The 16,709-nt window shown below is 47.6% G+C and overlaps 1 protein-coding gene across 1 annotated transcript in view; it reads right to left on the reverse strand.

The window, feature by feature from the left end:
* NTN4 (netrin 4) overlaps positions 1-16,709 on the reverse strand; it is a 38,634-nt gene that overhangs the window by 6,875 nt on the left and 15,050 nt on the right. Inside the window, exons 2-5 of the mRNA XM_054386454.1 lie at positions 15,949-16,236; positions 8,332-8,458; positions 6,464-6,652; positions 589-799 (exon numbers count right to left, since the gene is read on the reverse strand). Of these exons, the coding sequence (XP_054242429.1) occupies positions 589-799; positions 6,464-6,652; positions 8,332-8,458; positions 15,949-16,236 (815 nt within the window). The remainder of the gene's footprint in view (positions 1-588; positions 800-6,463; positions 6,653-8,331; positions 8,459-15,948; positions 16,237-16,709) is intronic.

Below are 16,709 nucleotides of genomic sequence, written 5' to 3' on the forward strand. Positions count from 1 at the left end.
TCTCTTCTGAGGGTCAGAGCCTGACTCTAAGGCTGAGCTGCAACAGGGACACAAGGCTCAAGCCTTGGGTCTTCTCTCATTCAGAGGTCCCTCAGGCTCAGCTTTAGTTCATGGAGAGGAAGCAACTGTTAAGGTTATGGAAAACACCAGTATGGAGAGTAAATAACCCAACATCACCAGTGCTCTGCAGGGTGTGCCAGGCACCCAGCTGAGCTCTAACATCACCAGTGCCCTGCCAGGGTGTGCCAGGCACCCAGCTGAGCTCTAACATCACCAGTGCCCTGCCAGGGTGTGCCAGGCACCCAGCTGAGCTGTAACATCACCAGTGCTCTGCCAGGGTTTGCCAGGCACCCAGGTGAGCTCTAACATCACCAGTGCCCTGCCAGGGGTGCCAGGCACCTGGCTGAAGTGCAGCCTGAGCTTCCTCTCTATCCCCAGTTCCTCACCACACCAAACCCCAAGTCTCTTACCTGATGGCTGTTTTTCAGCCCATGTGCCACACACAGATAGGGTCAGTGCAGTGCCCTCCCTGGGACGAAGCTTGGGGGGCAAGGGGAGGCTAAGAGGGGCAGGGGGACCCCAACTTACCTGCTGCAGTCTCCAGTGTGGGGGTGGCAGCTGTGGGCACAGTGGCAGGGCTGGCAGCCATCGTCCCCAAAGCCCCAGTAGCCTGGCAGGCAGTGGTCACAGTGGGGCCCTGCCACCCCAGGCTTGCAGGGGCAGTCTCCAGTGCTGGGGTCACAGAAGGTTCGGGGGCCCAGGGGCAGTGCGGCCGATCCCAGCGGGTGGCAGGAGCAAGCTGCAGGGGACACAGGGGATGGAGAAAGCCTCTGTGAGTGCAGCGGCTCTGCAGGACAAAGGCACCAGAGGTGGCTGCAAGGCTGGCACATCAGCAATGCCAGCTGCTCGGTTTGGAGCCCACACTGCCCTTGGCAATGAAATGATGCACCAGGAGCAGACTGAGGCACGCTGGGAGAAATGGCCACTCGCTGGTCACAGGATCACAGAATCACAGAAGCACAGAGCAGTTTGGGTTGGAAAAGACCTCTAGGATCATCCAGGCCAACCATCAACCCAACACCACCATGGCCATCAAACCATGGCCCCAAGTGCCATGGCCACACCTTTCTTTCAGTATCTGGAGGGGGCTACAAGAAAGCTGGGGAGGGACTTTTTAGGGTGTCAGGGAGTGATAGGACTGGGGGGAATAGAGCAAAACTAGAAATGGGTAGAGTCAGATTGAATGTTAGGAAGAAATTCTTCCCCATGAGGGTGGTGAGACACTGGCACAGGTTGCCCATGGAGGTGGTGGAAGCCTCATCCCTGGAGGTTTTTAAGGCCAGGCTGGAGGTGGCTGTGAGCAACCTGATGTAGTGTGAGGTGTGCAGGAGGCTTGGAACTGGATGATCCTTGAGGTCTCTTCCAAGCCTAACAGTTCCATGATTCTTGAACACCTCCAGGGGATGGTGACTCCGCTCCTTCCCTGGGCAGCCTGGTCCAACCCCTGAGCACTCTTGCAGCAAAGAAATCTTCCCTAGTCTCCAACCTAAACCTCCCCTGGCACCATTTCAGGTGGTGTGAAGCATTCCTTGCCTACTTCTCAGGACATTTGTTTTGCAAAAATATATTTTGCTTCTTTTGCAAATCTATAATTATTTTTTTCCCCTCAAAGATGTTGATCTTTTCAAAGTCTAGAAACAGAATGCTCAGAAGTGTGAGCCAAACCTCTGACTATTTGGCCTGGCCAGCAGGCAATGTGGTGTCCCACCAGTAGCTGGGTGTCTTGTGCTCTTCTTCCTTCAGTGTTTGATTCTCTAACAGCCTTCAGATTATGGCAAAACACTCTCTGCTGAAAGACTTTTGCCTTCAACTCCATTTTCACTTCAGGACACAGTTTAATGACCATGGTGGGCCTTAAGTTGACAGCTTGACTCAATGATCTTTAGAGGTCTCTTTCCAACCAAAACAATTCTGTGATTCACATAGAAATCAGATTTCCTAAGAAAATTGTGTTTGGAGGGAATTTTTTTTCCTTAAATCCTAGTAGGAATATTTTTATTTTGCAACTTTGGAGGCAATGAAAGCAGGAAAGGAACACAACCTTTCTTAAATCCTTATTGTTGTGCACCCATATATATATATATATATATATATATATATATATATTTAATTCTGCTCTGACAACATTTTTGTGGTTTCTTTTTTTTTTTTTCAGGGACTTGAAAATAGCTGCAGTGTCCTTTCAGAACGTTAAAGGATAGATTAATATTGGCAGTTAACTTGGAGGCAACCACCAATCCAAAATCTTTGCCCAAAGTAATCCCTAAATTTTCCACACCTTTTTCATTCCCCTCCCCCTCTCCCTGCTCCCCCCTTCCCTTTCCCCCTCCAACCAATATAATTATATAAAATTAAAAGATTAGGAAAGCTCTCCACAAACTGCAGAACTAGCTGCAGGCAGTGAACTCTGGGAGCTTTAATAGCATAGTTTTCAACAGCACTCACCCAGCCTTGCATACCTTTCCCCTGAAGTCTGAGAAGTGTTTTACACCTGACACATGTAGCCAAATGCTCTCTCTCACTCTTTTTTTTTTTCCCCTGCTAGACGTGGTGGATATTTCTGGCATTCCTCAGCCCCTTCAGGGGAAATATCAAGCACTTCAAACTTTTCTGTTCTCCTGCAGTCAGGGAGATAAAGCCCGCTGCTCAGAGAGACATTTTGATCCTGTTTCATTTGGGTTTCAGTTGAGCTTTACACCCAGCCCTTTATGTTTTTATACTCTTTTTTTATGGTTTTTATACTCTCTTTTTTAGGTTTTTTATACTCTCTTTTTTATGTATTTATACTCTTTTTTATGTTTTTTTTAAAAAAATTTCATGGCAGGGGCAACACCAGGGTGAGGCAGGAATATTACATTTACAAAGTGAAGCAGCAAGCTCTCAGGCAATGAAATTGACAGCTAAAGATGAGAATGTGGTTGGCTATGCTTTATAAACAGGCTGCAAGGAGATGTGCTGTAAAAGTTGGACATTTCTGCAAGGGCTGCACACCCATTCACAGCTTCATAGAATGCTTTGGGCTGGAAGGGACCTCAAATATCATCCAGCTCCAAACCCCCTGCCATGGGCAGGGACACCTCCCACCAGCCCAGGTTGCTCAAGGCTTCATCCAACCTGGTCTTGAACACCTCCAGGGAAGAGGCATCCACAAGTTCCCTGGACAACCTGTTCCAGTGTCTCCCCACCCTCACTGGAGAGAATTTCTTTTTAATATCTAATCAAAATCTACCCACCTCTAGCATATCTAATCTAAATCTACCCTCCTGTACCATATCTAATCTATATCTACCGTCCTCTACCATATCTAATCTATATCTACCCTCCTCTACCATCTACCCAAGTATCCCACCCTTCCTGGCTGCTCCTCTATGAGCTACTGAGGTGCTGACCTACTTTCCATCAGTAGCCAGAGAATTGAAGCTTTTTGGTCTTTCGTCATAGGTGGAGGCCAAAGATCACCCTAAGTGGTGTTAATCTGGATGTGTTGGGTGGCAAATTTACAACATGGTAAATGTGATGTGCTGCACTGGGAATGTGTTGAGCAATGCAGAAGCATCAAGTGAAGAGCATCACTACACACCAAGCCCAGAAATGAGACACTCCAGAGTCCAAATCTCCTGGAGAAACTGTCTGCTCATGGCTTGGATAGGCACACCCTTTGTTGGGTGAGAAGCTGTCTGAATGGCCAGGCCCAAAGAGTTGTGATGAATGGATTCAATCCAGTTGGCAGCCAGTTACAAGTTACTCAGTACTGGGGCCAGTTCTCTTTAAGATATTTATCAATGATTTGGATGAGGGGATCCTTGGATGACACTAAGTTGGGTGGGTATGTTGATCTGCTCAGAGGTAGGAAGGCTCTGCAGAGAGATCTCAACAGGCTGGATTGATGGGCTGAGGCCAACAGGATGAGATTCAACAAGGTCAAGTGTTGAGTGCTGCACTTGGACCACAACAACCCCATGCAACATCACAGGCTTGGGGCAGAGTGTCTGGAAAGCTGCCCAGCAGAGAAGGACCTGGAGTGTTGATTGATGGCCTGCTGAACATGAGGCTGGCTCAGGCGGCCAAGAAGACCAACAGCATCCTGGCCTGGATCAGCAATAGTGTGGCCAGCAGGTCTAGGGATGTGATTGAGCCCCTCTATTTGGCACTCACCTCAAATACTGTGCTCAGGTTTTGGGTGCCTCACTACAGGAAGCACATTGAGGTGCAATAGCACCAAGAGAAGTCTTCCACAAGCTCAACATTTTAGCTTTCTGTTTGCTTTGTAAGCAGCAGCATTAAAATGCCAATTTACCACCCTGTGCAAAGTTCTGCATGTGACTTCCATGCATATTATGAATTAACAGCCACCTGCTGGGATTCAAAGCCAGTTGAGAGGGACTCCAACAGAGCCAGATTTCCTCACCCTGCATTGGTGATACTGTTGTGGTTTCTTCAGCTGCCAGCCAGCCTTTGGAAATGACAAATATTTACCCTCCAGAAAAAAAAACAAACCAAACCAACAACCACTACAGTTGAAAAGCAAAAGTAAACTCAGCAATTATAAAACTCAGTTTATGGTCTGCTGCAACTAGACTGTAGCTGAGGCTGAAAAATTCATGAGGGATGTAAATAAAAAGACCCAGAGGTATGGTGAGGGGAAAGAGTCATCAGATGGCTGATTGAGGTGGCAGAATGTCTCATTTTATCAGCTACACACCTACCCCTGAGCAAATATTATTTCCACTCTTTGCCTACAAGGATCTTTAAAGTATCCTTAAAGATTATGGCTGAACAACTCCCTTTATTTACCTTGACTTTGGCATTTTTCAATTGTCAGTGCTACCTCATGGTTGAGCAATAACAGTGCCTTGAGCCAGAAGTGAGCAGGCAGCATTGTGGCCCTCCAAGAAAGATTAAGAGGGCTCCATGCATGTCCCTCCTTACTGCAGACCATGGCATGATCCTGGGCAATGTGCCAGGCATAGGCTGTAATTGTTTTTATATCACTTAACAGCAATTTGCTATGTCCCTGCAAGCTGCTGGGCTCCCCTGTAAGATGCTGGGACCATGGATCCATGAAGCAGCCCGGGCAGAAGGAGATGGGGAATGAAATGGTAAAAGGGGGTCCTTGGGAGGACAGCATTGGTGAGGGTTTGAGGAAGCCAGAGAGAAATCATCTGTGTGTTTGTAGCAATAAAGTCTTGGAAAGGAAAGCACTTGGCAAGGATAATCCCTACAGGAGGAAGGGTAGATTTAGGTTTGACATAAGGAGAAAGTTCTTTATAATGAGGGTGGTGGAACACTGGAACAGGTTGCCCAGAGATCACAGAATCATACAATTGTCAGGACTGGAAGGGACATCAGAGATCATCTAGTTCTAACCCCCCTGTCATGAGCAGGGACACTTTCCACTAGACCAGATTGCCCAGAGTCCCATCCAGCCTGGCCTTAAAAACTTCCAGGAATGGAAGATGTGGTCAAGGGTCCATCCCTGGAGATATTCAAGGTTAAACTTGATGGGGCCCTGAGCAACCTGATTGAGTTGGAGATATTCCTGCTCACTGCAGGGGGATTAGACAAGATGACTTTGAGGGTGCCTTCTAACCTGTGATTTTATGACTTTTGTGGAACTCAGTTCATGGTGGAGAAAGTTGTCTCCTTGAGACACTCAAGTCCTTCATGCTCTCTAAGTCATAAATGCCCAAAAGAGCAACTCTCCACCCCAGAAGGGTTTCTCTTCCTTTAAAAGCAGGGACTTCTCCTTTGGAGGAGTGAGATATGCTTAGTGTCCCCTCAAATGACACAAGTAGGATGTCAGCTGGATTTTTTTCTGCCACCCTCCTTCAAATTTGGGTCAGTGAGAAGTCTGATGAAGCTGCTGGGTGGCTGTGGGTGGAGAGTGGAGAGCCTGCCTGCAGCCTATATTTAGCTGAGCAATGGGAGTGTGGTGGTGACCAGCTGCTCAGTGTGGTTGGGGATCTGGACTCCCCCGAGGTGAGTCCCCATCCTTGTGCTGGTTCCTGGGGAGCCTGGCTTTTGGATCACTGCTGTTGCTTGGGAAGTATTTCATTTCACATGTGGCCAAGCCACTGCCTTTGGCCTGGTGTGGTAGTTTCAGGCTGTGCCTGGAAAATTTTCCAAGATCTTGAATAGAAAGTGGTAGAATGCAAATAAATCACTATTGGGTGCAAAAAGGAAAATAATAGTAAGGCCTAAATAATCCCATTGGACACATACCTAACATCAATGTTCCTTTGGTAAGCTAACTTTCATTTCAGCTTCCTCTCTCTGGCAGATACTAACTTGTGCTTCTGCTGGCTTTGCTGCCCTTGAATGCATTCTTGTGGCTAACTCACTGCAGCTCTCTGCTCTTTCCCTTGCTCCATGTACAGGGGCAAATTCAAGCCACCACACTTACGTTTGCAGGCATCTGGGGCAGAGAAGGGCTTCCTGAGGTCCCGGTAGAAGCCTGGCTTGCAGCGCTGGCAGTGCTGCCCTTCCGTGTTGTGCTGGCAGTTGTCACAGATGCCACCGCTGCGATTGCCTGATGCCAGCCACACACCCAGGTCAAAATGGCAACTGTCAGCATGCCCATTGCACTTGCATGCTGAGATGATGCCAAAGGGAAGAGAAAGACTCATTAAGGCAGTGAAAGATGTTGATTAATAGGAAAAAAAAGGAAAAGGAAAAGGAAAAGGAAAAGAAAAAGGAAAAGGAAAAGAAAAAGAAAAAGAAAAAGAAAAAGAAAAAGAAAAAGAAAAAGAAAAAGAAAAAGAAAAAGAAAAAGAAAAAGAAAAAGAAAAAGAAAAAGGAAAAGGAAAAGGAAAAGAAAAAGAAAAAGAAAAAGAAAAAGAAAAAGAAAAAGAAAAAGAAAAAGAAAAAGAAAAAGAAAAAGAAAAAAGGAAAAGGAAAAGGAAAAGGAAAAGGAAAAGAAAAAGAAAAAGAAAAAGGAAAAGGAAAAGGAAAAGGAAAAGAAAAAGAAAAAGAAAAAGAAAAAGAAAAAGAAAAAGAAAAAGAAAAAGAAAAAGAAAAAGAAAAAGAAAAAGAAAAAGAAAAAGGAAAAGGAAAAAGGAAAAGGAAAAGGAAAAGGAAAAGAAAAAGAAAAAGAAAAAGAAAAAGAAAAAGAAAAAGAAAAAGAAAAAGAAAAAGAAAAAGAAAAAGAAAAAGAAAAAGAAAAAGAAAAAGAAAAAGAAAAAGAAAAAGAAAAAGAAAAAGAAAAAGAAAAAGAAAAAGAAAAAGAAAAAGAAAAAGAAAAAGGAAAAAGAAAAAAAGAAAAAAAGAAAAGGAAAAAGAAAAAAATTGAAAAAGAAAAAGAAAAAGAAAAGGAAAAAGAAAAAGTTAAAAAAGAAAAACAAAAAGACACAAAACCCCAAACCACGTTTTGGAATGGAAGCCTTGGCCCAAGGAACTTGTTAGTGACTCAGATGCATGAAGTATCATCACATTTTCATCTTCCTAACCTCTAGAGATGACAGGAAAAGAAAAATAATTTCTTTAACTCTTTTATTTCCAGCAGCAATGTGATGCAGGGAGACCTTCTCACCCTGCTTTAGAAGTCAGCAGTGCCTCATGCAGCATCTGCCCTATGAGATGCTCTCAGCATGTGATGGAGGGAAAAAGGCAGGTGGAGGGCTGGTGTGTGAGAGAGGGCAAGCATCTTCCTTTCCCTGTGCTGGCTTGAAGCCTGAAGTCAGGGGCCAAGTCAGGTCTGTTCCAAAGCCTGCTCATCAAATGCTGCTGTTGGGAAGAGGGATTCACTGTCATTCCCTTGGGGAACACCTATGCTGCAGCTCACATAGGCAGCCTGATGCTAGCTTGTGTTGGAAGCATCACTGAGAGGGCAAGACAGCACTCAGCAAGCCTGCAAACCTTCCTGGGGTGGTGTGGTTGATCCTCAGTGTCCTTCTGGCTAGACTGCTGCTGTTATTGAAGCAGACCACTTTGTGCCCTCTGAAGTCCCCCGTAGCCTGATAATCCCTCCCTGGCACTGCAGAAGCAATCCTCAAATCTCCCCAGAATCCATGGCTCCTCTTAACCCCAGCACCCAGGGTGTGAGCAGAGCCCAGGCTGTGGGCTGTGCACACAGGACCATCCCCACCACACAGACACAGGTGGGCGCTGGGCAGGAGCGGGGCATTGGCTCTCCACTCACTGAGCTGCTTCCCAAGCACCTGCCCACCACCTCAGTATCTGCTGCCTGTTGGAAACACAGGAGAAAAGCAGAGAAGGAGGGAGCATTTCACTCCAAAGAGGCTCTGGAGGCAGTGGCCAGAGCTGGCTACTTACAGCGACACTCCCTGGGGGCTCCGGTTTTGCCGTCGGCAGCCTGCCAAGGCTGGTCGTTGTAGAGAGGGGCACAGTGCTGGCAGTGGGGCCCTGCTGTGTTGTGCTTGCACATGCATTTCCCATGGACCTGGCAGGGCAAAGAGAGCAAGGGTCACCCACAGCAACACTCAAGGAGCCTTTGGGGCACAAGCAATGCCCACATACAAAAGGGGTCATGCCAGCTAGGTGTTACTGCAAGGACTAGAAGGAGGGCTGGAACAGAACACCTCATGAGGAATGGCTGAGAGACCTGGGGCTGCTTAGTCTGGAAAGAGAAGGCTGAGAGGAGATCTTATTAATGCCTATAATGATCTGAAGGTGAGTGTCAAGAGGATGGTGCTAGTGTCTTTTCAGTGATGTCCTGTGATGGGACACAAACCGAAGCACAGGACATTCCACTTCAACATGAGGAAAATCTTTGCTGTGAGGGTTCTGGAGCCCTGGAGCAGACTGCCCAGAGAAGTTGTGGAGTCTCCTTCTCTGGAGACTTTCAAAAGCCATCTGGACACATTCCTGGGTGACCTGCCCCAGGTGATCCTGCTTTGGCAAAGGATTTGGATTGGATGATCTCTGGAGGTCCCTTTCATCCCATACCATTCTATGATTCCATGATGTCTGCCTTGATGTCCAGTTCAGTCAGAGGTAACTATTCTGCAGTGACTCTTTCAGTTAGATCAGTCTTTGTGGAGCTGCATGTCACAGTATTGGATAATCATATCCAATAATGACTTTTTTTTCTTTGAGATCTAAACGGATCTTTAGGAGAAAACTTGCAGCTGCAGCACAAATGTCCACAAGACATTAAATAAAAGAATCCAAGACTGAAAGCATCCTTGGCAACCTCTGTAAAGCCTTTTTCTTTTTCACCCCCCTCAACATGAAGACACCTTTGCAGAGCGTCAGGAACAGCACACACAAGCTCAGCACCCAGACATCAACATAAATAAGTACAAGGGAAAAAAAATCACTTCAAACCCTTGAAACACAGATATCTACTCCTCCTGGGGAAAAGGTTTGCCCCACAAAGGAGGAAGGAGGGATAGCACAAGGACCATGAGTGGCTGTGCTCATGGCAGACTGACAGTTTAGCAGCCAGGCAGCCTAGAGTGAGGGGGTAATTAGAGATGAAAAGCCAGTAGAGCACACTTGGTGCCAGCTGCCCCAGCAGCCGCTGGCATTGCTCACACTGTTGGCAAATACAAAGCAAACAGGACGTAGCCAGAGGGCAAGAGCAGCCTGTCAGCCCCTGGCTGCAATGAAATCAAGCTCTAAAGCAGCATGACTCTGCTGGCAAAGCTGAAGGCCCTTCCTTCTCCTGGGAGTGTGGCAGGCAGCTACCTATCACAGCTATTTTGGAGGCTGCCTGTCCCTGCAGCTTTACTCTGCTCGATGTTTTGCTTTTAAACACAGTTTCACTGTGAGTGTTTCAGCTGCAAGCCTCTCCAGTTGTCTGATACATGGCCAGGCTGAAGGCATGATGGGCATCCTGTGATTGCTGAAATGCAAACTGAGTGGTGCCTCACCACCCTGGTGCCCCACCATGCTGGTGCCCCTTCCTTCACCAAGGGGCAAGTTACAAACAAAGGAAGGCAATAAACTGAGCAGGGTTTGGCTTCTCAGCAACGAGATGGAGACCTCACTGGGTCCTAACAGAGTGGCTCAATGCTTACAGAATCGTAGTATCAGAACCATAGAATCATAGAAACATAGAATTGTTTTGGTTGGAAAAGGCTTTTAAGATCATCAAGTACAGCCATTCTCTAACTCCACTAAGTCTGGTGCTAAACCATGGCCCTTAGCAGCACATCTCACATGGCAAATTTGTAGAACACTGCAAGAAAGACATTGAGGTGCTGGAGTGTGTCCGGAGAAGGGCAACAAAGCTGGTGAAGGGTGCAGAGCTACTTCATAGACATCTTAAAGCATCCACCTGCATGGAAACAGGAATTGGTTAAACCTGTCCTGGCTGTGTTTTTGATAAAGTCCTAACTCTCTGAAGTCATTTTTGGTAGGGTTTTCTTTGGCCATTATGTGATGAGGGCTAAACAGGTCAAAGTAGCCTGAACCACATCTGTGGCCTGAAAAATTTTTCAGCTTGTTCCTCACAGGATTGTTCCAGCCGTTAGGGTAGAGGAACCCACCAGATCCTGAACATGCAGGAGGGGAGAGCAACTTGTGGAAGACAGAAGATACCATGGTCAAAATCAGGTGTCCCTTGGTGCTTTGGTGATGATGATGCCAAAGTAAGAAGGACATGGGAGAAGGGCTACAAAGAGGGATATGTCTCAGACATGCAGACTCCTGGGATTACAGAGGGGAATGCACTCTCCCTCTGCCTGTGCCCTGCAGCCTCACCCCTCAAATTCAGCTCTCCCCTTTGCCAAAGCCACACAAAGAATCAGTGGGGACTCAATCAATCAGCCCTTGGCTGCTCACCATTAATAACGTGCAACTCTGAAACTCAGCAGCACCTAAGAAACCCTTACAGGATTAAGCATCCCAAGACAGCAGCTCAGAGTGAGGCAGAACTCCCTGCTGAGGAGCACTCACAGTCCCAAGGCCTAAAAGCCTACATTCTCTGACAGCCCCAGCCCTGCACAACAGAGCATGTCCCATTGCCAGAACATAGGGAGGTAGGCAAAAATAGAACAGAAGAGGATGGGTATCCAAAAAAACCCTGATGTGCAGCCATTCATTTTGCAGGCAGAGCTATGAAGTGAACCACTGAATAGCTGTGTGCCTACTTGTTCATATTAATCTGTGTGTGGACTCCAAAGAAAGAGGTTTTCTAACCTGAAAACCTGCTGCAGCTTTGGCAGGCTGGTGGGCTTTGAGGTGCTATGGCAAGCAGCACTGCCAAGGAGTCACGTTTGGAAATGGTGCAACTAAAGCCAGCTGCTGTTTAGGTAGACTCCAAGGTAGAGCAGGGCCTGATGCTCCTGGTATAGATCACTTGTAAAGGTGTGATGCACCTGAGGGCAAGGAAATGAATGGACTCCCTGGAAAGCTAAAAAAGTAACAGCACAATTCTGATTTCACACTGGTGAGGTCACACCTCTCATCCTGGGTTCAGTTTTGGGCTCCTCAATCCAAGAAAGACATTGAGGGGCTGGAGAGTGTCCTGAGAAGGGCAACAAAGCTGGGGGAACTCCCAGGGCAGAGTGAGGAAATGATACACCTGTCATGGATTGGTTTGGTTTGGAGGGAACCTTAAAGATCGTCTAGTTCCACCCCCCTGCCATGGACAGGGACAGCTTCCACCAGCCCAGACTGTCTTGTCCTGGAGGATTTCTCCGGCATTTCAGCACCTTTCTGAAAGCAGGGTGTGACTCCCAAGCACCAACAAAGGACAGAGACCGTTTTCCCCTCCCACTTCATTCACCTCCCTTTGCCCTGACCTGCAAGGCTTGCCCACTTGGGTCACTCCGGAGCGGCACTAAGTACACAAACACAGCTCCCAGCTCACCTCCTGTAAGCATTCGCACAGCTCTCGACTCATTTCAGCAGCAAAGCCTCCTCACACCATTTCTCATTGTGTCATGGGGGCTTTACATCCCAGTGCACTTTCACACTGCTTCCCTTCTCAGCAGAACAGCCCCAGCACGACCTCAGGCGCAATGCAAACAGTGTTACAAAAGTTGCCTTCTGCAAGATAAACGAGGGACTGATTTCTCTATACAAAGAGAGCTGCTAGGCCATGCTTCCTTCCACAGCCTTTTGTTGCTGAATTACAACCTTCCAGTGCTTCCTTTCACATTGCAAATACATTGGGTTTGTTGTTTTGGTTTTGTTTTGGTTTGGTTTGGTTTTTTGTTTTCCTTTAGTCAAATCCTATAAAATATTTCTCCCCCCCATTCATCATGGAGCCAAATGTTGGGCAGTGAGAAAGAAATGCTGTATCAAGGGGAAAAAAAAAATACATCCTTTCAGTCACCTGTTATGAAGTGATTTATCTTGCAAGAACTCTGCTTTATAGAGTCCAACACAAATGCAGGACAAAAGAAAACCAATGTCCCAAAGACCTGATAACATAAATAGGCTAAACAGCTGGGAGGGAAAAGTGCTTTTAATAGAGTTTCTGTCTCAGAGCTGCTAAAATTGTATTTTCTCTATGATGCTATTTATTTATTTCTTTATTTGTTTCAATTCACGGAAAATGAGCAGGGCACCAGCCTAAAGGAAAATGACAGCATTCATGCTGAGTCCCCAGTGATGGCTTTTAAACTCTGCTGTGCTTGAGCCACTGTGCCAGTTTTAGCAGCAGTGCCCACTGGCTGCTGTCAGCACCTGCGGAGGTATTCTTTCCCAAAGCACTAGACAACCAAATTTATGCATGAGAAAATTCTCATATCCTATCTCATTCTTCTGAAAGAATACAAAGCTGGCTGCCTAGGCTGTGGGGGCCTTCTCCTGGGTTGGAGGGAGTTTTTTTGGTGGGGTTTTGCTTTTTCTTTTTTTAATTCCTTGTACAGTAGGATTCTGTCAGTGCTTCTGGAGAAGACCTTCAGCATCTTTTGATGTTGGTAGCATGATAACAATTTAGAACAGCCACTGGCTTGACTACGTGGGAAAGGGGGAGAAATATTCACCCTGTCAAACTATACAGAAGTGCTTTAAGCATGGTAGCTGTGACAAGACACCAACCCTATTGTATCCCCCCTCCCAATCACTTCATAACTATAGAAGTGATGGGGGAAATCAGCTGTCTGCCTTGGTTATATCAAATGCATGCCCAAAATCAGGTGAGGTGTGTCTGGGGTTTGGTGCCTCATTGGCAGGCAGCTGCCAGAAATCAGGTGCAGATGCATCCACTGGTCAGCTTCCTGAACTATTTTTTCTGTTAAGCCTAGGAAAACCAACCCAACCCAAACAACCAAACCAAACCAAACCAACCAAACCAACCCAACCAACCATTAAAAAACAAACAAACAAACAAAACAAAACCCCAAAAACCACCAACAAAAAAAGAGCTCCTGGAAAAGAGCAGCACAGAGGAGATGGACCTGAGGGTCCTAGTGGACAGAAGGATGACCATGAGCCAGCAATGTGCCCTTGTGGCCAAGACAGCCAATGGTATCCTGGAGTGTATTTAGAAGAGCTGTGGTTAGTAGGTCAAGAGAGGTTCTCCTCCCCCTCTGACCTGGTAAGGCCACATCTGGAATATTGTGTCCAGTTCTGGGCCTCTCAGTTCCAGAAAGACCTCAAGGAACTGCTTGAAAGAGTCCAGTGCAGAGCTACAAAGATGCTGAAGGCAGTAGAACATCTCCCTGCTGAAGACAGGCTGAGGGAGCTGAGGCTTTTTAGCTTGGAGAAGAGGAGCCTGAGGGGTGACCTCATTCATGCCTATAAAGATGTGCAGGGCAGTGTCAGAAGAACAGAACCAGGCTCTGCTCATTGATGTCCAATGACAGGACAAGGGGCATGGGTGCAAGCTGGAGCAGAGAAGGTTCAACAGGAACATAACGAAGATCCCTTTTACAGTGAGGGTGACAAAACACTGGAACAGGCTGCCCAGAGAGGTTGTGGAGTCTCCTTCAATGGAGACATTCAAAACCCACCTGGACACCTTCCTGTGTGACCTGCCCTAGCTTGTTGATAATTCTTCCTTTGATTTTCAGTGCAGTTTTGGCACTTGGCTCCTTCCCACAGCACCACTTGTTACCTGCACACCATGGTTTCCACCAGCTGTAGCCACACTGGATCCATATTTGACTGCAGGCTCTGTTACAGCTCTCAGCAGTCCTCTGGGCTGTGATCTCAAGCCATGTGATCCCACCAAAAAAACCCTGAGCAAACAGCTTCCTTCCAAGAGTTCTGCTCAGGGAACATTTGTGGGAAGCAGATGCTGCTCACAACAGCCCTATCAATCACAGTGCTGCACGCTTTCAAACCGGTGTGCTTTCAAGATGTGCAAGGCTGGGTCTGTTAGAAGGGAAATGTTCTGTCTGCCTCATGTCTGAGATCACCACTGAAGTGAAAGGAGAGCTCCCTGAAGAGCTGGATGCATGCCAGACCTCCTTACCTCCAGGAACTACTTTATGATTTTTTAGTGCTCTTTCCCTTTCTAACATTATTCAGCAAAATCTGTTTGACTGCCCTGGGCTTCCCCTGCTCCTCTGCCAGCAAAGCCAACGTGTTCAGAGCCAGCCAGCATGGGCAGAAAGGACCAGAGGTGTGGGGACAATGGGTGTCCCTGGACTGGCAGGGTGCAGGCATGCTATGCCATAGGTAGCCAAGGTGCTGGCTGCTGCTGTGCCCATCACCTCCACAACAAGCTAGCAGCTCTTAATCCTCTGGGCCACAGGAAACTGAGGTTTAGGTCTTGGTGAGTCCCAAGGGATTTGAGCTCAGAGCTCCTGTGATGGGGGACCCCAAGAAAGCAGAGCTAGAGCCTGGGGCTTTTGTCTGGAGAAAGGTATTACAAAGTGCAGCAGAAAGCCAAACCCCAGCTTTGTGGTCTGTTAGTTCAGGATCCAAGCCAACATCTGAGGATCCTGCAGAAGCAACTGAAATCCCAAGATGCTGAGGTCCTTTGGAGAATCATAGAATGGTTTGGGTTGGAAGGGACCTTAAAAATCAGCTAGTTCCAACCCCTCTGCCATGGGCAGGAACATCTACTAGAAGCTCTTCTCTTTCTTTAGCACCAAAATTCCCTGAATTTATTACTGGTTAGATACTGTGTTGTTGCAAGTTAGTGTTTGAGGGAAGAAGAAAGTCAGGAGTTTTAATTTTTGTTTTGAAGAATCTATCTGCAATAAATTACCGTGGAGAACCTTTGAAGGTTCTGAGTGAGAGTGCTGGTGGTCCTCACACAAAGGCACAGGGGAAGCCCAATGCTTCAGCCAGACATATACTACCGAAAAGACATTGAGGTGCTGGAGGGTGTCCTGAGAAGGGTCTGGAGAACAGAGCTGGGGAGGAGCAGCTGAGGGAACTGAGGGTGTTCAGCCTGGAGAAGAGGAGGCTGAGGGAGACCTCATTGCTCTCTACAGCTCCCTGAGAGGAGGTTGCAGTGAGCTGGGGGTTGGTCTCTTCTCCTTAGTATCAGGTGATAGGATGAGAAGAAATGGCCTGAAATTGTGCCAGGGGAGGGTTAGGTTAGTATCAGGTGATAGGATGAGAAGAAATGGCCTGAAATTGTGCCAGGGGAGGGTTAGGTTAGTATCAGGTGATAGGATGAGAAGAAATGGCCTGAAATTGTGCCAGGGGAGGGTTAGGTTAGAGCTTAGGAAAAATGTCGTTGCTACAAGAGTGGTCAGGGATTGGCACAGGCTGCCCAGGGAGGTGGTGGAGTCCCCATCCCTGGTGACATTCAAGAAGTGTGTGTCCGTGGCACTTGGGGACATGGTTTAATGTCCATGGTGGTGTAAGGTCAACAGTTGCACTCAATGATCTTAGAAGTCTCTTCCAACAGAACAATTCTACGATTCTGTGACATGACACACTGCTTTTGCTCACTGTGCTTGGAACGCAGGGCACCACACTGCACTCTTGGACCACTGCCACACTCTAGACCATCTCTGCTACTTTTCAAACTCATCTTTGCCGTGGTGTAGACGTTGGGACAGCTGTACATACCACGTGGAAAACACCAGCTGCCTTGACAGGCTTGAATCCAGCCACAGGGATGCAGTGGTCAGCGTGGCCATTGCAGAAGCAGCTGCCCTTCACGATGAAGTCGTAGATGGCATAGTGCAGGGGCACCGGGTGTGGCAGGGGCCGGAGGGCAGGGCTGGCAGGGAGGCAGGGACAGCCCTGAGGCTCCAGCAGCCGCAGCCGCAGGTTGGTGATCTTCAGCTGTGCCTGGGCTTCAGCACTGTAGGGGTCCTCCACGGTGTGAGGTGGTGACAGGGCTCGATAGATGACCTGGGCAGAGAAATGCAGCAAGGGATATCATTAGAGAGGAATTCTTTCCAGTGACGGGGGGGAGACACTGCAACAGGTTGCCCAGGGAGGCTGGGGATGTCCCCTCCCTGGAGGTGTTCAAGGCTAGGTTGGATGAGGCTCTGAGCAACCTGGGCTGGTGGAAGGTGTCCCTGCCCATGGATGATCTTTAAGGTCTCTTCCAACCCAAACCATTCCATGAATCTATGAAGGGAAGCACAAAGGAGGATGTCAGCCAGCCCTGCAGCAGGTCAGGGGGTGGGATGGTGGTAGGAGCAATCGCTGGGAACACACACCAGGCTTCTCATGATGCTCTTCTCCCTCCACAAGATGTAGCAGCAGCAAATTCACCTTGGTGTGTGCAAAGTGACACCCCCCCCCACACCATGATCCCTTATGTCCCTTTCCACACAAAGTCTGGATCCTATGGGTGTCGGGTGGTGAGACTCTGGAAC

Source organism: Indicator indicator, chromosome 14 (assembly GCF_027791375.1).
Source record: "Indicator indicator isolate 239-I01 chromosome 14, UM_Iind_1.1, whole genome shotgun sequence".
NCBI lineage: Eukaryota > Metazoa > Chordata > Aves > Piciformes > Indicatoridae > Indicator > Indicator indicator.